At 35.3% G+C, this 24,243-nt stretch overlaps 1 protein-coding gene across 1 annotated transcript in view; it reads left to right on the top strand.

The window, feature by feature from the left end:
• LOC149089828 (beta-alanine transporter-like) overlaps positions 1 to 22,302 on the top strand; it is a 110,059-nt gene extending 87,757 nt beyond the window's left edge. The window contains exons 5-11 of the mRNA XM_089235428.1: positions 283 to 409; positions 769 to 893; positions 2,057 to 2,283; positions 3,094 to 3,272; positions 16,078 to 16,256; positions 18,424 to 18,486; positions 22,109 to 22,302. Coding sequence (XP_089091554.1) covers positions 283 to 409; positions 769 to 893; positions 2,057 to 2,283; positions 3,094 to 3,272; positions 16,078 to 16,256; positions 18,424 to 18,486; positions 22,109 to 22,226 — 1,018 coding nt within the window. The 3' untranslated portion in view covers positions 22,227 to 22,302. The remainder of the gene's footprint in view (positions 1 to 282; positions 410 to 768; positions 894 to 2,056; positions 2,284 to 3,093; positions 3,273 to 16,077; positions 16,257 to 18,423; positions 18,487 to 22,108) is intronic.
• The last annotated feature ends 1,941 nt before the right edge of the window (positions 22,303 to 24,243 follow it).

Raw genomic sequence — 24,243 nt, 5'->3', positions numbered from 1 at the left:
CCGATCGTTAATTATCCATGCGATTATTCGGAATTTTGAATGAAATGCAGCGTTATATTGCAATCTGAAAAACACATTCAGAAACAAAAGTCCCATGAGGTATAAAATTTTGATTAGTGCTGAAGTTAAATTGGTGAAAATTTCTTTTTCCTATTTATATATATCTTGTATATAAATTTAATTTAAACATATCCGAAACTGGATTTATTATGAACAATTTTTTTTCACATACTCTTGTGTATATCTTGATATCACTCACACCATAATCCAGCAGATGGTTAGGGTCTTTCCAGAATCTCCTGGTTGGTTGCTGTCCACTGGTCGATACGAAGAAGCCGGTCGATTACTGAGGAACATCGCGACAACGAACGGTACGAGGCTTTCCCCAGATTATGTCGTTAGCATGCAGGTAACTTCTGATACCAAAATTTTGAAATTTAACCACTTATTTTAAGATTTATGTATATAAATTCAAACAGATACGTTCACGACTTCAGTACATTTCATTTTTCATATGAAATTTAAAAAAAAAAAACAACTCCATAATCAAGAAGTTACTGCATGTTATTAATTGATACTTACCACCATCATTGAGATCCATATAAATTATGATTTACATTAGGAATATGAATTATTTATTATTAATAAAAAAATAATAGGAACTGGATTCGTGTGCGTTTGTAGTAGTTGTTTACCGAATGAGTATCTAGACTCTGGCTTATTTCCAGATCTCATGCGGTCCTCTTTTTTGCCTTTGATTTATTACAGAGGCGGTTTCGCATTGAAATGGCTTTGCAAGAAGAAAGACAAAAAGAGACCGGAGGACATACAGTTTGCGATCTCTTGAGTACTCCTAATATGAGACGGAAATTCGTCTTATTGATCTTCATATGGTGAGTTCTTCCATACACATTACTTCCTTGATATGCCACTTAATCCCGCGAGTCATGGAGCTTATGGAATGCTTATGAAAACTTCATTTTCTTTGTGGTTGCTGCTGCTGCTGCTACTGCTGTTCTCTGCATTAATAATTGACGACTTAGAAATAAAGGAAATAATTGTACTTAGAAAGGTCTGCAGAGTACGTAAGCAAAGAAAAAAAGTTTTTCAGTTTTATCTTAGTTCTTTGTAATTGAGGAGGGAATTATTTTCAAAAGGGAAAATTCACATTCTTTTTCCGAAATTCATTTTACAACGGTTTCTGAATATTTGGGATGAGATCTATCGGATTATGCAACAGGATTTATTACAATGGAGATAATTTTTTGCTAAAAATTATAATGTAAAGTTAGTCGTTTCTGCCAAAAGGGAACATATCCAAATCGTTCATTCACTTCGGCATTTTTTGGTAGAACCTCTTCATAACAGTCACCCACGTAACCAAAGGTTTTGTCCGCTAACGAACGTGTCCGTTAATATATAGTAAAGTACATTGAGTCCCGTCGATATAATTCAAAAAAATTTACGTTAGTGCAGGTGCCCGCTAACGGGAGTGTCCGTTATCGGAGGTCTCACTGTAGAATGATCGTGTTTCTTATGTTAATGACGAGACGGTAGTAAGGGGTGCCTTCGTGGGCTACATAAAACATTCTGGTACCAACAGGTGAAAGAGAAATTTCTCATTTTTCAGACTTGAACACCTCGAATTTTAAAATCATAAGGTAGCATTTCCACTTTCAAAAAGGAACATTTCCAAAACCAAAAACATAGGTAGCTGCCTTGAATGCTTATCAAGAGAAACATAGTATTTAAATATTCTTCAACTATTTCTATATGTTACCTGTTGGGATATTTTCTACGTTTCTAGAGCAAACGCATGTAGCAAAAGTGTAAACGTTATTTTTGAAAATTAGTTCCTCAATTAATGATTGTTCAGTATCTTCAAATATTCAAAACTCATGTTGTTTTATCCCATAGTCACTGGGTCCACTTGAAAAATTCAGATTTGAATATAAAAGTTGCTGAAGCTTCTTTTCTTAGTTAACTTAGTTGAGATGGGAAATGAATTTTGCATTCAAGAATAATATGAAAGCCAGTTTTTTTAAATATGTTCCAGGTCGTTTTCATCGACTTCGGTTGTAGGCCTTTCGTATTTTGCTTTCCACGTGCAACCGGGTGAAGAGGTGCAGCTGAGGTTCACCGCGTGCGCACTAGCCGAACTCATGGCAATAGTCGTGGCCGTGGGTATTTTATACTGTGTGGGAAGGCGATGCGCGGCATTCATCACTTGTGCCTTCAGTGCTTCGATGTGCCTTTTCACGATATTCTGCTCTACGAGGATGGGTAAGTTCCTTAGAATTCCTCTAATATCTCGTGAACAGCAATACCTCTGCGCTTGAAAACATTAAAACCGAAATTAATGTATTTCATTTTCATGTGAATACGCTTTTTCATTCAGCTTCCAAATCGTAAGTTTTAGTTTCCAAATCCCAATTAGCACAATCTCCTAAATGTAACTAGGAATTTTCAAGATGATTTTTGCAGTTTTGATACTCAAAAATGCATTAAAAACATAAATGCCACCAAATCCTTATTTTTTTTTAAATTCTCAATTTCTTTTGTGAAGAAATAATTCACTTCGCTCAGTTTTATTTCAACCAAGTTAGTGCAGGGCATATTAATCTCCACATACTATTTGTTCAAAAGCAACGCTGGCACGATCGTGGCGAAAACTTTTCTGAAAAATATCATTTCATGTGAACAAGCAGGAGATGGTAGCTTTTTCAGTGTTGTCAAATAAAACTAGAATAATTAATCTTTCACATTATGGTGATAATGTATGTGTGAATAAAAATAATTACAGCAGTCGCAGTCATGTTTTCTTTTTGTACCATTTATTTTGAATTACTCTGCATTGGTAGAGGATTGTCATCTGAACCACACGTGGAACTCTTCCCCATTCCTCTGTGGAACTTCTGACGAATCGGTATATGTTGCAATATGTGTGAGTGTACGTGTCGTGAACGTAACGTGAAGTTTGTTTCTGTGTAATGCTTGTTATAGTGCTGCCATCTATTTTTCGAAACACGATTGAAGATTTTTATCGTGAATTGTCGTGATTGCAGAATTAATATGTTTAATTTTCACAATTAGGTTGGCTTATACCAATCATATCACATGCATCAGCGAAACTCTTCTCGCAGGCGGCGTTCATTGTTCTCAATATATGGACGAGGGAGCAGTTACCAGTCGTCGTGAGGGAGGCCGGATTCCGTTTCATCGAATCTTCGAGTCTTTTATTCCCCATCATCGTTCCTTACATTCATTACCAGGTAAGTAAAAAGCCAGAAAACCACACATTATTTAAGAGGCCTTAACTGAGTTACAAACATATTTAGGGCGAATACTCACAAATTAGACAAAAAAAGCACACTTGCATAGCCATAACGCTAAATGAATGAATCCACCGGATTCCCAAGGGTGGTGGATAATTTTGAGGAAATGGCAGATCATTGATGAGAGAATCGAAAACTCTTTAAAAAATAAGTTCTTCAAAGATTTCCTCGAAGCTTTTTTCTACTACGTTGCGAAATTAGCCAGTAATGAATTGTACCCACATTGCTTTGAATGTATTTACATTGATGAGGATGAACGTCGATAATACGTGCAATCCAGGTTTTTTCCCCCGTAACGTAACGTGAATTATTAATCAACTCTCTTAAAACAATTCAAGATATAACACAAATAGGATGATCACGCACTTCTCTTAGGCATTTGAATTGCAAAAAAGCACTTCACACTTCTCAGCGAAAAATTTATACGTAGCATTAAACCAGCAGGAAAATTCTCGGCTAAACATCTCATTTCCAGCTGAATTGAGTCCGTAAATCGATGTCTTGAAGATGTTTTTCATTGCTGCTACAAAAGGGTAGGGAGTCATAAATTATTTATGCGTTTCGTCTTTGCTTATTACACTAACTTGTCTTCAGGCTATTAAACGCATGGCTAATATCTCTCCTAGGTTTTCACGAAAAAGCGGCAGAGTGGATAAACATTGGATTTGCTTGTTCCAGAGTCCTATAATGAAAGTTTTAATCTACATATGTCAACGAAGATCGTATTTATATGTATAGTGAATAGGCCATGTGGGAGCGATTTACAACAAAATACAAATGGCTTTGTCGTTCTATCCCACAGAAGTATTGCATGTTCAACGGGTGATTAAATATTTAAGCACAACTTTTCATGTCAGTTTTGCTAGTTACAGCTATTTTGCGAGCAAGGTTTGAAAAGCTTATCTTTTTTGGTCTATATGATCGAGCCAACAAACCCCCACCCACGACCCAATTAAATGGATGAAATGGACACCTTGTGCCAATTGAATAAAAGACAAAAATCCTTTTACAGAACAATATTCAGTGCAGTAAAAGTCCGTTATATAATGAGTATGGCATTTAACGAGAATCTCGTTATTATGAGTAATTCGCAAGTGATCGTCAAAAATCTCATGTTTAAGATACAGAGAATATTCCCTTATAGTGAGTTATTTATGAATAAAAATCACAACTTGCTTGAAATTCTTTAAAAAAACAATGTTTTTCTTTCCCTTTCTTAAAGAATTGTACATAAAATGGACCGTAAAAGAATGGCATTTCTTTTTAATATTTTCAACCACTTTATAGATACTTATAAATAGGGCCACGGAGCATATCAGTACCTCCCCATAGACAAGAAGACATGTTGTATATCGTCGTATTGTTATATACATGGTGTCATGTAAGTGCTAGCACGGCCTTTAATATCATCAACCGTCCATCGTAGAGATATGATTCCAATTTATAAAATGCTCAACAGGCGTTCAAAAATTATCCTGTAGCAGTTTAGGGAGGTGAAATACAGCGTCACAAAATAGAAAATTTAATTTCAATACGGTTCCCGTGTTCTCAACAATCCGATTAGAAAGTTATTACTCTGTCTCTCCTGATGGCATCAAAAGAAATCATGCTTCTAAGTGCAATATTCAGATAGATATTCGAATTCGAAAAACGGAGGAAAAAACAGCGTTAAATGCGGGTAAAATGGTTTTTCCACATAAAAGAGCGTGAGCAGTAAACTCTAGATGTATATTTCAGCAAGTATAGTTCGAAATGAAAGATAAATTTATCTCGTTTGTTTTCTTTTTTCAAATGTATATGTTTCCACAATGAAAAAAAACTGAAATTCGTTTATAACGATAAGCCCGTTATAACGACATTTTTCTCTCTGATTGGGAACTGTCGTTATAAATGACTTTTACTGTATGTATATTATGACGTAAGATTAAAAATTTTATAACTTTCTCATTCAAGCTAACGGATCTCTTCATGGAGCTCCAAGCGGTGCGTGTACCCCTAACATAGTTGAATAGATAAATAATAATATGGTGACCTTTGTTTTTCCCAACATGTTCAGGCATGGCCACATGAAGTGTTTACTTCGTCACTATTAGTCACTGATAGTTAATTCAGTGATCAACGCATTTACATCACGACTCTAAAGTGGCAAGTGGCAACGAAAATATATGGTTTATTGCACTTTTCGGTGATGAAGGACAGTAAAAATTCTTCAAGGATCACTGCTTTCAGTGATAATAAATAATTCATGGATAATATTCTGCTTTTTTGATGAAACTTCAACGAAACTTCATGAATTTTTCTGATTTTTGTTGGTGAGAGAAAATAAAAGTTCACGGATAATCCCTTAATTATATTGATGAAAGATGTTTATTAATTATTCTACTTTTTTGTGATGACGGACGATAAAAATTCAAGGATTGTTCCTCTTTCTGTGCTAAGGGACCTTAAAAAAATCCACGGATTATTTGGCATTCGGTCATGAGACAAAATAAAAATTCATCATGGATTACTCCACTTTCGGTGTGTGTGTGTGGGATTAAGGAGAAACAGAATTCTATTTAATCATTTTTCAATTTCGATGATGAATGACGGTAAAAATTCAAGGATTACTCCGCTTTCAGTTTGGGAGACAATAAAAAAAATTCACGGGTTATTCCGTTGATGTAGGGAAAATAAAAATTTATGGATTATTCTGATTTACGGGCCAATAAAAATTGACGTAATAGGCGTCTTGGGGATTCAAATGAGTTGAATCAAAGGGGAGCACAAATTGTCAAACTTTAAAAACCTCTGATTTTTAATCGGCAAAAGATATATTAGAGAGATATAGATGGCTTTTTTCTCAGCCCGAGATACCAAGGAAACAGTTATTTTCCGGATATTATGCTGAGGTGAGCTCGGAAAGAAAAGTCATCACGTCTCCGCCGGGACTCGGACCCAGGCCCTCTTGCATACCGGGCAAGCATGCTACCATCTACACCACTGGAGATACATGAATCTGCCTTCCTAATTTCACGCACTGTGTCGTGAGGCGCTGAAGTAGAGGCATTAGAAGCCTCTCTTAACTTCAGGAAATGGCCCCCGGTCGGGACGGTTTAGAGAGATATAGATGGCTTTTTTCTCAGCCAGAGATATCAAGGAAACAGTAATTTTCCGGATATTATGCTGAGGTGAGCTTGGAAAGAAAAGCCATCACGTCTCCGCCGGGACTCGAACCCAGGCCCTCTTGCACACCGGGCAAGCATGCTACCATCTACACCACTGGAGACACATGAATCTGCCTTCCTAATTTCACGCACTGTGTCGTGAGGCGCTGAAGTATGACGGCGGAGACGTGATGACTTTTCTTTCCGAGCTCACCTCAGCATAATATCCGGAAAATAACTGTTTCCTTGATATCTCTGGCTGAGAAAAAAGCCATCTATATCTCTCTAAACCGTCCCACCCGGGGGCCATTTCCTGAAGTTAAGAGAGGCTACTGCCTCTACTTCAGCGCCTCACGACACAGTGCGTGAAATTAGAATGGCAGATTCATGTGTCTCCAGTGGTATAGATGGTAGCATGCTTGCCCGGTATGCAAGAGGGCCTGGGTTCGAGTCCCGGCGGAGACGTGATGACTTTTCTTTCCGAGCTCACCTCAGCGTAATATCCGGAAAATAACTGTTTCCTTAAAAGATATATTTTCACTGATTTTTGAAGCACAAAACACTTTTTCAAAGGATATAATCCTTTTTTTTTTTAAAGTAAATTTATCTCAGGTATATTTCTTGTAGAACTTACCGAAGGATCACGGATAAAAGTAATGAATGATTAAGAAACCTATCAATCGAAAAACATCGCAGTGATATTTGGCGAAATGGATGGGGAGGAAACAGTAACCGGAATGGCTTAATTTTCAGGGTTCATGGGGTTCTATATGAGAAAGAGAAGACGCGCGATCGAGTAGAGAAAACTCTTTCCATCCCTTCAGGGCAGACAATTTCTATTAATGAAAACAAAAATACTTGTATTCCAGTATAAGATTTTACTGTTGTTTTTTTTGTTCCATTTCAAATCAAGGACGGGAAAAACATCTGCGACAGTTCTTTTCTTTCCATTTCTGTTCATCGGGCCGTTATGAATTCGACAAGCTGTTTCACAATTGAAAATTTCTGAGCTTATTTGTTTTTGTTTTTTTTCTGTTTTTGTCATTATACTCTTTTTACTCGTACTGTATATAGTTGTTTCCTTTGATCTGAAAAAAAAGGGGGAAAACGATAAAAATCAAAAAAGCGAGGAATGGAAAAAGATTTTGAATGGAAAACAAGTGAAATCTGGAAAAATGCTGTTGAACTAGTATATTAAAAATTGATCTGATCGAGATAGAGAGTAATTTATATTATTGTTTTTATATCTAATTTTTCCTGATTTTCTGTGAATCCTGGATAATCTATGATTGATGTATAGGATGTCCCATAAATTCCTAAATTATTCAAAAATTCATAAGAATTGAAGGAATTTGAAGCTATATTTGAATGCGTTTTGTGATAAGTTGTTCTCACGCTCACACGACGGGGGAATATTTTTTGGTACGGGAAAAAATGAAACAAAAAAGGCCAGTTCAAAATATTGTTCACTGAGAGCGCTGTTACAAAAGCAAATCACAGGAAATATGCAAATCAGAGTCCTATAAAATGAATTAAACTTTAATGTACTGTTGAGCTGGTAGATTGAAAATTAAACTAATCGAGAGAGAGAGAAATTTATTTATTTTTTCATATAGAATTTTTTCCTAATTTTTATTTTCTGTAAATTCTGGATATTCATGGTTGATATACAGGATGTCCCATTAGTTCATTTTATTATACTCAAAAATTATAAATATCCAAGGAATTTGAAGTGAATGCTTTTTGTGAAAAAGTAATTCTCACTCACGAAGGGGGAATTCCTTTTTTTTAATACATGAAAAAATCCAGTTCCAAATTTAGTCAACAGAGAGCGCTGCATAGAAGCAAATCACTTTAAATATGCGAATCGGAGTCCTATAAAATGCAGCTCATTCCTGAATTTTTCAGTTTCTAACACTTGCATAAGGATTTCATTGTGATGTTGGCATTGGCGGACACAGCCTATTGCTGAAGTTGCACCTCAGCCTTGGATTGCCTGTTGCAGCTTTACGAACGTTTCGGACGCAGAAAAGGTCGAAGGAAAAAAATATCGACATTCATAAATCATATTGCGGTTTCCTTACCATGAAATTTATCTTACCTCAATGCAGTTCACAATGGACATGGAGAAGACGTAGTTTTTCAGTCATTCCAAACTAATCCAATGTTCAGTCCAAAACTAATGTCCTAGAAAAAAGCATGGGAAATTGTTATTTATATATACAACGTATTTACACTTCATAATTTTTCTAGAGAAAAAAACACCCAGAATGTTTTATTTGTTTCTTAATCCTAATTCAACAACACGCTCATGCCATATTCGCTTGGTTTCTATTCGTTTTGCGGCAAAATTTTAACTAATAACACACAGTTAAACAATAGAATGAAAGAAATAAAACTGATTCTCAAACTGTCTGTTGACCAAACCTTGATCGAATCTAAACAACTGAATCCTTTTCTTCCAACAATGAATGCAATCAGTACCAACTTCTTGAGAGTCTTTGGAGCAATTGTTAGTCATATGGGGATTCCACTTTCACCGAATTTCCACTTACCGCAGTGTACCTCACATTATTATAATTTAATAATAATAATAATGTCTTCTCTGTAAAGTCTGACCATATAGGGTATTATTGCGTGCTTAGAATAGTCATATACTGCAGTTCTGTTCGCAGGGCTGAAATTGATGAATGGGGGTCTTTTATTGACAATTTTTAGTGACACTTGTTGGGTTGCGACGTGATTGGTACTTATTACACGCAATACTATGTCTGAGACGACCTATGTCTGTACGAATGTATTTCCGACAGTAATTTCCATGTCTGTGTGATGGTGATAAATGCGTTTGCCTTCACTCCTGATTAACGTGCTCGACAGCTATTCAATGGCCAGCAATTTCATAGAATACATTCACGCCCTGTCCTTATGAGAAGGTCTTAAAGCAATCATTCCTTTAATGCTAAACATCGACTTGGTATTTGAGACTCGTCCTGTGCAACAGGCACACATTCGCGTAAACTATACGCTCTAGACATTTTGAGTGTTGACCAATAATTACCCGAAGGTAGGAAAACTTGTTAATGGGATCCCTATAATTTTTGTCCGATGACTGTATATGTATGCATATAAAATAAATTTCCGATGTCAAATTTCTGTTTATTTGATTCAAGTACAATTCACGGGATTCTTGACATTGCTAATGATATTGTTATAGCTTCTCAATTACTTTACAAACGTGTTCTCTGAGAGCCGTGATTTCGCAAGAGTGATTATTGAGATGTTTGAAGCATCGATGAACAAGCAAGTATTCAAGTACTTGAGTTATACAATCTCTCGAGGTCACGTGAAAAAATGTCTTAATTTTTCTTAGATTTTATAGTTTCTATTTTATTTTTATTTTTGTGTTCAGCCGATTGTATTAAAAATTCATGAGAATCATTTGTAAGACTGGATCAGACATATTAAGAAAAAGTTGTGGTAGTTAATACTGGAGAAACTACTCAAAACATCAAAAAGCGAAAAATCCATGAAAAAACCCAAGAGATCTTAATTTTTTTCTCAGAAAAGCGTGTTTAATTTATGCCCGGTCTCGAAAGAATCCATAAACTTTACTTGTGTTTGTTTGAGTAAATAACAATATTTTTTTACTATTTCATGATGGCAAGTTTTCTTTCCCATTGAAAAATCTTATTCAACACTTTGTGACTACGAACTTCATATTTCATTATGGTGGAATTTATTATTCATTAGTTGTCTATTAGGATTGTGATTTATTATTTAGTCATGATATAGTCCGTTATCTGATTAAACAGAATCCTGTTAAGGAGAATAAGAAACACACAAGTACCGAGCAAACACTTTAAGAGGCAATAATTAATTGCAATGGAAAAGATGAAGATCTATGTTAGCCAAAATAAAAGGGAAAAAAATTGAAAAATTTCGGAAGAAATGAGTAAAAATATGATAAAGAAATAAATGAAATATTTAATGAAAAGGGCTTCAAAAGAAGTACTAATGTGCATATTTAATTTAATTAATTGCGATGTTGATCCATTACGAGCTTAGTTCTGAAAATGAATTGGTAAATGTGAAAAATTTATAATGAAATAATACGTTAATACGTACTTTAATGGTTTTTCATGTGAAGTATCCGACAGGAAAAGAAGGATAAATAATTGAATAACTTTATTACGTAGGTACGGAGCTGTGAACAACTAGTTTAAAACACTTTCACTTAAACTATTCATCGCTCCTGAAAAATTCCTAACTGGTATGCGGGGGAAAACACACGCATTCGAATTTGCCTCTCTCAATTATAATTGCTTGATTACACAATAGTAGCACATAGAGAATTTTTGATCAATTGAAATACTTCCAAAAGTGATGCCTCTGAATACGAAGAATTTTGTGAATTCATAAACACGTAGGATGCAAAGGCCGGGGGTGGGGGGGGGGAAGTAAATGCTTAGATATAAGTAACTCAAAATAAATTATTAAGTGATTTGTAATGCAATAATAACAATGATACAAAGTGCTTTTTTGACCTCACAACAGAAACAATATCGTATCTTGTAAGTGCTTGAGACATCCGCATGAGTATTGCAATTCACAATTTGATTTTAAATTCTCATATTTTGACATAACATTTGAAAATTGGTAACTATGCATAATCACCGTTTACTAAACATTATCACGTATCGTCTCAACATGTTTCATAGGTTTCATTATATTTGTCACTTTTATAGACGATTTTGCAAAATTCTCTAGATAAGTTGGTAATTTGGTTAAATATGGAAAAATGTATGTATATCACCTCTCTCGCTTCATTCAGTCAGTTTACTAATCGTTCTTTTACTTTATAGGCATAAAACTACCATATTTAGTCATAAAAATCAATTAAATTAAAACAGATGTGTGTGGGAAAGAGGTTAAAAGCAGGAAAAATTATCATCAGTCTTGTAATGTTGGCTTTTTTGCATTGATACCCACGTGCAAACGAAACCAACGTTGCTGATCGAAGTCATCATATTTTACCGAATTTTACGCACAACTCTGTTTGAATGATTTCGTTTATGATTTATCATATTTACCAGTATGACCTAGGGTATTATTCATCATTACCAGTAAATGTGATAAATTCACAATATATAAACAAAACTCATAAAACTAACTGAAGTGACCAGTGATTATGCATAATAATCTGCAATTTATTAATCGGTCGAATATTATGCATAATTACCTCTTAGTCTCCATGGCATAATAGTCAGTGTGCGTTCTCGGTTAACAAGAGTTGATTATGCATAACCGTGCACAGTCACCAGATATATTCCATTTGCAGTAATATATTGTCACTGATGCTTGAATCAAATGTGTAAATTTTGCAAAAATTATCGAAAATATGAATGTTTTCTGAAATATTCCAATTCTCCTCGCACGGGTTTTGCTTATAACACGCGGAGTTTTGAACCAAAAGCATTTTACAGAAAAAAATGACGCTATGCGTGTAACATGCTCTATGAAAATTTAAAATGTGATAAATTATTAGTGATGTGAGTATTTTCATAAAATGATCATTGATTGCGCATACGTGAAAAATATAAATTTAATTTCTTATAATTTGGCTGCCAGATATATAGTGCAACTTATATAGAAATTCTAGCTGAATGTCGTGAAAATTCAGGAAGAGGTCACTATATAGTGAGAAGTAATTTCAAAACTTGTTGTTTCATTATTGACTTCAGTTTGCTCATTTCGACATCATACACACGTGTTATGCAAAAACACTTCTCTTACATAGTATGAGATACTCGTCTTCGCTCATTCGCATAATTCTGTGGGCTTATTCTCCAAATAATCAAGTAAAATAAAATAATCGTATACATATTTGTGGAAAATGCCTTATTTTTTCAGTTACGTTCAGCAAGTTTCGAAATTACTGCTCACTGCATCACCGATACCACGACATTCAGCTGGAAGTTTCGCATAAGATGCACTACATACCTGTCAGTCAAATTATAAAAAAAAAAAAATTATCTAACTCGCGTGTATTATATGCGCAATTAATGAACATTTACTATGAATAATGGTATATCATTGAGTAATAATTTGTCACGTTTTAAATTTCTAAACGGTATGTGTTCTGTATAGCTTCATTTTTTTTTGTAAATTCCGTGAATATTCGTTGAAAGCTCTGCATGTCATAAGCAAAATATACACAGGAGATAGAAATTGGAATTTTTATAGGAAACATTTATATTTTCATAAATATACGTGCGAATGCACCCACGAAAATGCACAGACATATACCCCAAAGTCAGTAGAACATTTTGATAAAGTTACAAGTCATTTGCTGCTTTTTCTGGTACAAGGTTAATCAAAAACATTTTTTCTTATTTAATTATTTGTCGGTCCCCTAAACGCACTCGTGACCAAATTTTCATTCAAAATAGTGAGTACTAACATAGGATATATATATATATATATATATGACTGAAATTTCAGAGCTATTCGTTTAGTATTTTTCTCGAGTTTCCAGTGGACAGACTTTTGACTATATAGTCTATACAACATAATATCTAGATACAGTTTCTACAATTAATTTCAAATTATAGTTACCAAAATCATCAAGACATCTACCATGTGGCATAAAGTCTGTTACAGATTCATTACGACTTCAAGAAATTTTCCACGACCTGAAATAACTTCGGAATGAAGCTGAACGCATCGCCTAATTTCTTTAAATAGTCTAAAAAAAAGCGAAAATAAAAATTAAATGGAAATTCCATGTCATTGAGTTTTTGTCTTTTGTGGAGAGGAATGAGGGAGAAATCGATTTACTCCGATGGCTCTGAAGAAGGGGAAAAGAATCAAAGAGTTGACATTGACAAAATGAGAGAAAAACGGAATTTTTCTTACTTGTTTTCCCGAAAACCACAGAGAAAACTGTAGTTATGTTTCGATTTTTCTTCGACGAATTTACCCTCCCAGAAAAGTTTTACCGAATGAGCGAAACATATGGTTCCGAGAATGACTAATGCATCTTGGATATACTATACTAAAACTTCTTTTCCTTTTCCTTATTTTTGTTTTCCTCCTGGAACTTTCTGGCGTCACAAACACATACACACATGAATCTTGCATGCAATCGGTAAGTTGGTGGCGCCTGATGATGAAGCATTTTCTTTGAGGTTAAGGTCGTATTTGTAAAAGAAAGAAATGGGAGATTTTCCTTGAAGAACTTACTCTCTCTCTCTCTCTCTCTCTCTCTCTTCAAAAAAGTAAATCGAATTCCGTTTGAGTCTGTTGAACCGGTTGGCAAAAGACCAACTATGTTTTCATCCATCGAATGTTTGTTTATGGTGTCCCACGGAGCAGAAGCTCTTTCGCCATCGACGGAACGAGAACAAAATGTCAAGAACGTCACGATTTTTCAATGTCCAAACGATATTTAAAAGAAAAATTAATGAATATATATTCTTTTTAAAAAATTTTCTATCAACCTCGAAACATATTTTATTTAAGAAAATTGCAAATTCTTCTTAGATTCTTTTGCATGCTCAAACTTTATTACTGTTACCGTAACTGTGATAAACGGGTGATTTTGTGTAATCACCATTAATCTCGGTAAGTTTTAAGAATTTTTGTTAATTTATCAGTTTTACCGGTGATTTTGAGTAATTCCCAAATAAAGTTGTTAAATTGTATAAATATAGAAAAATTAGGCGGAGATATCACTTGCGTTCAATCCAGGGTCATATAAGAAGGGCTGTGTCTCATGAAGCGATGGAGTCCGTAGCAACAGACGTCAAGTCATTGATCAAGCAGAACCAAGAGTGCACCCGCTTTGCTACCTTGTTAATTACGGTACTTAAAACAATGGAAGATTTTACCTTAAAAATTAAATTAAATGTGAAGAGAAGTCAGAAACACACGCGCACGCACACAAACTCACGCGCACGCGCACGCGCACACACGCACGCGCACACACACAAAATTTCTTATCAATCTTGCATCGTTGGTTTTATTCGCATTTAACTGACGTTACAATTAGTTCAAAATTGATGTGTAACACGAATTATTCCTACAGACTAAAGTTTAACCATAATGTCCGGTAAAATTCGGTACATAGTTCATTGACGATTTATCATACTGACTGATAGAATGGGAATACACTTAATCACGGATAAATGAGATGAATTCTCAAAATTTATCAAACTCACCAAAATGGTCTGCGATTATGTATAATCACCGGATGCATCACATGTACCGTAACATTTTCAGCCATTAAATGATCAAATATATAATCGAGTTTTTATCAACACAAATAAGCAATACAATATCCCACCAAAATAATTATTATTCCATTCCGTTTTGAAAAAGCTTTAAAGTGTTCCGCGTTTCTTCAAACTTAATTTGCATCATTCTTTTATCAGCACCGATCTTAAGCAGCTTCTTTATGGTTTCCTCTCAAATGTTTTCATAAGTCTAGTCTTTTATATCCATCTTGATTACTGCTGAATTAGAGTAAAAGTGGGATGATTTATATCTTTGACAACAGTTGTCACACGTGAGGAGTGTATTCAACTGGAGTAATGAAATTTGTAGGTGATATTGCTGTCACAAAATACTTTATTTCAACGCAGGTACCTGCACATACAGGTAAATCGTAAGATATAAACATGATGTTACTACTCTGCCCAACTAAAAATAAAATGTGCGTTTCGCAAAGTAATTACAACGGTTTTGGTGCATAATGGGGCTGCTAATTTTGAAACTGCTGCGGATTTTACCCAATTGGCTCTAGTTTTTGTTACAATAGCCCCAACATTTCAATATAGTCTGCAGCGACTAATTTTTGCGTATAATTTTTATTTTCAATATTTTTCATTTATTTTTCTTTTCATAGACTTAGTAGTAGTCTTTATTTATTGATATTAAATTTATTATTGGTTTACATTTCGCACAGTTCGAATGTGATTTGTATGCTGCTTATGTATTAGTATTAAAATTTGATTTTCCCTTTATCACAAGAAGCAGAGCCAATTTGAGAGAATCAATACCAGATTCGGAATCAGCGCCCCAAAATCACCCCAAACATACGGAAAAATCTTTCAGAACAAAATCAGAGATCTTCTTCATATGCCTCCAATTAAAATGGTTCAAATCCTTCACACACATGTTTTTCAAGTCATTATCTTATAAAACGTTATCATTTTATTCAACAACAGTTAGTTTGTTACGACTGTTGAACAAACCCAACAATTTGTTTTCAATCTGATTCTTCTATGTTGAGGTGTTTATTGAAAGAAAACGTTTTACTTAAATGAGAAAAAAAAATACCCCAAAAAACACCAATAAAAATTGTAGTTGGGAAGGTAATTCTCATTCACGTGTTCCAAAATCTGTCTAATAAAACAAGTATTGTGATGGAAAAACAACAAAAAAATGCATTCGATGCATTTCGAGAAGAAAAAAATGAGAGTTATTCCCGCCAATACTTTCGCAAAGTTTATTGCATAAAAAAATGAAAGAGAAAAATATATTTTCCTACTCGTTTCGTTGCATGTATATATATTTTTTATGTTTTTATTGCTCAGGGGAAGAGATACGATTTCCTGCCTCTTTCGGTGTTTGGAATTTCTCAGCTGACGTGTGCACTACTTGCTCTTTGTCTTCCCGAGACAAGGCATATGAAAGCTCTTCAAACTCTCCACGACGGAGAAGTTTTCGGAAAATATTGGAAATGGCAAGATTGCTTCCGCAGCGGCAAACCCAAGTGAATATTTGTTGCTTTTCTTTGGTGTATCCTTCCATTCGCTCCTCGTGACAACAGCCACTCGAATCGCTACGAATTATTTCTACTTCGTGACACTTATTGAATAATTTACAAATACAAAGGGCACAACAGGCAAAATGCCCAACGAGATGACTGAAAAAAGGTGCCCATAAATAAATAAATAAATATATATATAAATATATAAGAGCTCTTATATATATATATATAAGAGCAATTTTCACGAAAAACTAATACACACTAAAATTAAAAAAAACAAACTAATGATTATGATACAAAACAAAATACGCTATCCATAAAAACGATTCCGGTTCTCTTATCTAAGTATGGATAGGTTCTCGATTTATCCCAACAATCGTCCTTCTTTGTACGTGTAGATTGCGTGAGAATTCTCTACCTCCGGGGGTAAGCTATTCCATTTACTCGCGATCTTGTTAGAGCATAGTTTCCCAACCTTTTTTGTCCCATCGCCCCCTTCTTCAGAATTTTTTTTCTCTCATTGCCCCCCAATGAAATCTAACCCATAGAATCCTATGTTATACCCGTAGCTTCTACCACCCCCCCGGAACTTTCCATCGCCCCCGTTGGGAATCACTGTGTTAGAGGAAACTTCCCTGTCACACCATAACGTGGAATTGTCCCTTAACAATCGATATAACGTCGAAATACTCGATTGACGACAAAGGAACAACTTTATAGATTAGTAAAGGCAAATCCAGGTTGTGGCGTCGCAGGGAATTTTCACGTGATATGATCAATATATAGATATTGTTAGTAAATTTTCTTACCATCTTACAGAATAAATGACTACACAACTTTTTCTAATGATTTAATTATACGCGGAAAGGCCGAAAATATAGCAAAAGGTGAAAATTCAATGATACAGATGCTGAGGTTTACTAAGAATGAATTCTGACATTTTTACGAAGCGTAAGTAACGACATTTATGAAGTGTGATACACCGGTACTTTGAATAACACCTTTACTGTTAAAGACCGACTTGAAAAAGTCACTGAAAGCACTACACATGCTGACATTGCTCTCTACCCTAGACTCTCCTAAGAGGGCGAATTGTCCACTTACATCTGTTATTGACGTACCTGAAAAATGATTTTGCGTCAGAGCCAATGCTATCTGACAACCTTGATTGAACTTCCTTTTTACTATCCCTTATATCGCTTTCTTCAACGCCCTTCTTTTTTCAGTAAATGTTAACAGATCACCTCTTTTACTTTTGTATTCCCTGAATGCCCTCCTCTTTTCCAGATTTCTTACGTTATCCGTGTACCAGGGGGATCGCGATGAACAAACCCGCTTTTTACGAACAAAGGGTATGACATCGTGCAAAACAGAGGAGAGTTTTGTTCTGAATTGCTCCAGTCTGACTTACCACACCCACTGATATCAACGGGTCTGTGAAAATTAACCCTAACCTTTTCCTCGAAAGTTCGAATTTGGTTCTTTGAAACATGGAACCATTCTTTTATTGTTCGGTTTCTCCACGAAGAAGCTACAAAAAAAAGTTAATATCCCGATGGTCACTAGGAGAAAAGTTGTCTCCAACCGAAACATGTTCAACAAGATCCTCGGAACTAGTGAGAATCAAATCCGAAATAAAAGTACCTCTAGTAGCTCCTGATAGCTGTTGATACAAGGAATTATAGAGCACCAACTTAGGAAAATCTCTCTCATATTGATCCCTAGCCGATAGTATCTCCCAATCGATACCCGGATAATTAAAATCTCCTAATATTACTACCCTCTTACGCTTACACATGTACGAAATTTCTTCATGATGCTTGGAATAAAATAGTAAATTATTTTCACTTTTTAAATATTTATAAAATATAACTTAAATTGATGTTTTTAGTTCCTTGTCATTTTGAAGTTTATGTAATATTTAAAATTATACGGTCAAATAATTTTTTAAAATAAATTAATACCCTCAACTACTTTCTATGGCATAATGTGAACAAACTCGATAAGTTGTTAGGATGATTTTTCAAAAGTGTTCAAGTGTAGAGCTAGAGTGATTTATAAAGTCCCTGCCTGGATTTATTCCCAGACAAAGTCAAAGTTTGTGTGCAGTATTTAGGATAAGCAATACATATACTAGTTTATTTGATTTTAAATTTTTCTTCTTTTCCAGAACAGACCAGAAAAATGGCATCGTGAAATCGTTGGATAAGCGACCTCAATCACCAATTCTTGGGTAAATACATAAAGCTATTATTTACACTAAATCAAGAAAATAAGGTTTGGAATCCATACGGATAAGTTTTTAAGGTTATAATAAAACAAGAAAAACATAGTAAATACAACTGACCTATCTGAAATTCACGTATCAACCCTCTTAACCAGGGTTGCACAAGCTCCGGCTAGCGAGCCAAATGCGGCTTGCCCGGGGGGGGGGGGGGTTCATCCATCCCACGAAAGATGTTCTGGTAAAAATGTTTCTATAGAGTAAAAAGCTGATATTTTTTTTCATAGAAAATACAGGGAATAGGGATTGTCAATTATCGCCAAAAATTGTCAGAGATAAGTGAAGTTGCCAATTACAGCCAAAAAAAAAAAAAAAGAAAAGAAAATTAAGTTGCTAATTGCAGGCAAAAAATCGTCAAAGGGAAGTAACGTTGCTAATTATATCCAATAAATTATCAAGAGAAAGTAAAGCTGCTGTAAAATGAATATATTATCTGACTATAAAAGTTATAATAATTAAAGTCATAATTGCCATCATATAATTGATAATCTTCCTTGATTTCAGTAAAGAACAGAAATTCGAATGAGATGCGCTGAAAATAAAGCTGGAAAAAACGGGACCTTTATAGAAATGTCGGGACGGCTAAAATTACGGGAATGTCCCGTAAAATATGGGATATATGGTCACCTTTATTTCACCATACAGTTTCTGGCCCGTGAAAAAGGTTTTGCACTCCTGGTCTAGACTAAGACTATTTGAAGACATGTAATATTTTAACGACTTTTCTTAAAACCCTATTTTATTTTCCCACCTTGAATTTTTACGCATCATTTAAAAAGCAATCATCTGAGCATTTTGATATATCTCGGTAAGATGCCATTATAAAGTAAAAGTCGTGCAGGAAAAAAAGAAATGTATGGAAAGTTTCAGATAAATTCTCTTAACGCCACATCAGTGACTTCAGGGAATTCGAGATGTGAGGAAAAGGGGAAAAAAGGGATTAAATTCTTTATCATGTAAAACTTTTGGAGAAAGTTCACAGCCAACCGCTAAAACATTTTGTTTTTATTTTTAATACCATGTATGCATTTTTTTATGAATAGATTCTATGTGTTTTATCGTACAGGGTGATAATAAAATAAATAGAACTTATGTAGAGAAAGACGCCCTTTCCATGTTGTTAACATGGAGTTACAAAACTGACTGTTGATGAAAAGATATTGGTGTTTATGGGAAAATTAATTATTATAAAAAATTAATCTCCGGCGTTGAGAGGACTTGAACCCTGGTCTCGTATGATGGACGAGTGCTCTACCTCTGAGCTATGAAAGCAGATAGAACGTTCCATCCTTGGAGCGTATATATATGTGCTGAATGGCCCCATGCAATGAACGGTGGCAACATTCGACTAATAGCTCGAAAATGACACTAAGGCCACCAGATGGCAACGTATGTGTAGAGAAAGACGTCCTCTCCCTTGTTAATGTGATATATAGGGGGAAAACTGGCTGTATGTGAAGAGATATAGATGTTTAGGAAAAAAAGTAAAATTAATTTCCGCCATCACGGTAACTTGAACCCCGGGCTTTCCGATATTAACAAGGGAGCAAAATGTTGCCACACTAAACCACACATGTACCTCGTCCATATTCCCCAACTACCAACGAATTGGTGCATGTTGGAATGTGCGCGTACGTGTTCGGAAACTAACGTGAAGTTTGTTACTGTGTAATGCCATACAGCTAATCCTTATACAGGGTGTTGCTTTGAATTGGCAACAAACTTAGAGGGATGATATTAGGCATCAAGGGGAACAAAAATTGCCGTAGAACCGGGTATCGCAAATCAAGTTTCGACGGTGAAAATCGCAAAAATACTTACGAAGGGCGTGGAATCGTGTGGGAAAGGAAGGCTACTAATAAGTAGAAACACCATTTATTTGGCAGCATGGCTTCAATACAGCCTGTGGAGCACAGTTCAGTGTCGGAAAGTAGACGAAGAGAAATGATTATAGTTGTTCGAAGTTGCAGCCGCGAGCTGGCGATATTTGTCACTTCATAAGTATTTTTTCACGATTTTCACCGACACAACGTGGTTTACGACATCATGCTCTATGGAAATTTAGCCTTGCATCACCCCTCTGAGTTTGTCACCACTTCAAGGCAACACCCAGCATATCAAATAGAACTTATTAAACATAAGAATTGGAATTCCGATAAAAATGATTTATACTAGATAAAAGAAAATACATTTTTACAATTCAAATGTAATACGTAAATGTATTCATATATTTGAGTATAAGCAATGACGGTGTGTGTGCATGAAAAATATTTCTGCATTGATAAATTCATTAGCTCGGCTAAAATCAATCAACCAAGTGAAACATCAATGGAAATGAAATTATACTTACACGGAATTACTCTCTTGATTATGATGCAAAAAAAACCACGTTGATTTATCTAAAAAAAGAAAACATATCACAATAGTATAAGTTGATTTGTAACTACTTGTTATACTTCTACCAGTTCTTGTTATTTGCAATTCAGAAAATTATATGAAGAATGTAATAAAGGAAAACTTCAAATATCTCTCCGAGAATCGATTAATTAATCTAGTTTCGTGTTAGTCGAGTTAATTTTCATAAATTCAGTTCAAAATTTAGGTGTAGTTAAATGAATTGCGATACGGCGTACATTGGCACAAACTATTCCACAGAATGGTCACAGCGTGTAAAGAGAGCTAAACGGCTTTTATAAATGTGAAAACTAGACAACTTTTTTCTCCAAAAAACAGCAATATTACCCCTGAATCGCCCACATCGGACCAGGATGGCTACAAATGCCACGTGGTTTCAAATCGGTGTGCTTAGTATTGAGAGGGGAGTGAGAGAAAGAGAAATTTAATTTTTTAGAGAGAAGTTGACGCAATATGCGACAAATAAATTTGGGAGAATGAGGATTAAACAAGAATCTTGAGCTGTTGCTGAAGCGTTTAATAGTTCTCGGTGACTAACAATGCACCAAAGAAACGACATGTAATCTTCGAAATGTTTTTAACTAACACGCAACTAGTAAATGTTCACTAACGAATCGGAATGTCTAAATGCGCCGTATATGTGTCCCGTACCTATAAAGTGAAGTTTGATTTTGAGGAATGCTCGTTAGAGAAGTGCTGCCACCTGTGTTTTCAATTCGGAAGTAAAGAACCCGGCAGGTTATTTTGCCTGTTGCAATATGCGTGGATATTATCAATGCTGTTGGCTTGAATGCTCTCTATACCTTTTTTATGGTGGATCGGCTCGCATTCACTACTTTTTCGAAGTAAAACCACAGAAAATCAACTATAGCCGATCACCACCGAGAGTGGAGTTTGAATCTAGATTGTCGTTAATCCAAAGCCATCATTATCGCAAAGCAGTGAAATTTTTCAAATTGTAAATATATAACAGTCCTCATCTGAACTGTGCACTTTCATTTGATCTTTTTATTGCATTTTAATGTATATTAATTAAAAATAACTTCTTCCTAAACGTAACTTCCTTCATTTTATATCTGTTATGTTTTAGGATTAATATTTCAGTTAAACACGATTGATTTTTTTAAGACAATTATTCGTTATTTTTTCCTTGTAGTCTTTTGAGAAAACGAGATAGTTTCCATCGTGCGAACGCAGAAGGTGAAATCGAAGTCCTGGAATGTCACTCGGACGCTTGTTCAGCTGAGGAAGCCGTAAAAGTGACTGTCTTATGAGAACAAAGTCCTAAAATAAATATATATCCTCATGCATATGAGGATATGTCATCACACAAAACTGGTTGTAAATACTGCCATATTACATGTGGATAATAAAAACACTTTTTCTCGTTTTTTTTTACATTTATACGATGGTTTTTATTCGAGTTATCAACAATTTTATCGCGAGTAATAAACAAATGCAGTTATATCTGATACATCAATTGACATAATGTAGTCGAATTCGCTTATAGTGAACTCGGACATTACAAAGTATCGGTTATAGCGTATTTTTTTGGTCCCGGTGAACCTTCAATACCAAAACGGTGTTAAAAATATCGCTTATAAAAAATTGGCGAAGTTGTGAATAGCGGATATAACGAAGTTTTTCGAAGAATGGGATTTTTTTTCTAGTATTAAGTTTCATAAAATTAGCAATTCTCTTTCAGGAACAAAGTTGGAAATGTGAATTAGCTGTTACTGTATAATTCCTGAAAAGGCTGTAGGTGTGTTCTGACAGCTTGATCTATAGATAAGATCAAATTAAGATCTCTTGCTATAGATATCACTGTGTGAACACCAGGATTCGATCATATTTCGCTGCCCAGATTTCTTCCAGTCTACTTCGCAGAATCTGGAACAAATTGTTCATACCTAACAGTCGGAGTGCGTATCTAACGTTGCACTTGGTTTTTGTGTGTTGTGTTTGGTTTTTCAGTGCACAGCGATCTATAGCTATAGATAGCACTGGTTCTGTTAATTTGTAGAATCACTGCAACAAAGAGGCTAGACATTAACACAGTTTTTCTTACATCAGCGTTTCTCAGTTTTTGTGAACCTCGGAACCATTAAAATGTCCGTAACTGTTCAACAGGCTAAGGAAACATATTTTCTGGATATTATGCCGGGCGACCTCGGAAAAAAATTTTATTTGGTTTCATCCGGGTCTCGAAACCAAGCCTTTTTTGCAAACCGGGCGAGCATGCTATCATCGACATCACTGGAGAGACACGACCCCGCCTCCCTTATTTCACGCACTGTGGCGTGAAGCGCTAAAGTATAGGCATTAGTAGCCTCCATTGACTTCAGAAAATTGCCCCCAGGTGGGACGGTAGGGAGCGATACAGCTTTTTTTTCTCAACCCAAGATATAAATGGAATAAAAACAGGTTCGTGTCTCCAGTGATGTAGATGGTAGCATGATTGACCGCTTTGCAAGCGGGTCTCAGTTCGAGTCCTGGTGGAGACCAGATGGCTTTTCTTTCCGAGTTCACCTCGATATAATATCCTGAAAATATCTGTTTTCTTTATATCTTGGGCTGGGAAAAAAACCCCATCTATCTCTCAGTTCGACAGACCATTTACAGTAATGATTCTTTTAGTTTCTACCAAGTATGACTACCTTGCCTCAGTCAACGTTTATGCACGGCTCGAGTCTGATAAACAACAAAGTTGAAGCACCCTCAACAGGCACACCATTATCGGCAGATTGCTTATGATACAGATTGATGACGCCCTCAAAAAGTCACGATGCACACATTGTGAACTACTACTACCTTACATAGTATTTTCCTTTCAAGATATGTATGGGTCTGATATTCTCTATACAGACCTATGTCAAAGGCCTCGAGCACGGCATAACAGACCGAAAAGCCTGGATGCTCTTTTTAATTTAGGTCGTGATACCTTCTCTTATGTGAATATCGTCAATATCAATGACGCCCGTGAATATACTTTTCATTTTAACTATAATTAAATTGTCAACACTATCTGAGGACAACTTCGAGTCAGTGGACTCGAAGTTGAGCATCCAGGCTTTTCGGTCTGTTGAGGAACGCTGCTTCAAGTGGGATCCCCCTCATTAAACTCAAGTATTTATCATCTATCGGTTATAATGCAGATCAGATATTGTGAATTTTCTTTAGATTTCCTTAAGACTTCGTTATATCCGGGCTCGATTGTAATCGGGCTCGCTGTTTGTACATCACACCCTCTATGGTTCACGGATAGCGTGCGGAACCTTTATCTTGAAAAGA

The sequence above is a fragment of the Pholcus phalangioides genome, unplaced genomic scaffold (assembly GCF_987345545.1).
Source record: "Pholcus phalangioides strain wild (caught in Gottingen) unplaced genomic scaffold, Ppha-v1.0 ptg000001l_1, whole genome shotgun sequence".
In the NCBI taxonomy this organism is placed as follows: domain Eukaryota; kingdom Metazoa; phylum Arthropoda; class Arachnida; order Araneae; family Pholcidae; genus Pholcus; species Pholcus phalangioides.
Note: the sequence above shows the minus strand (reverse complement) of the source record. Positions and strands in the feature narration are given on the sequence as shown.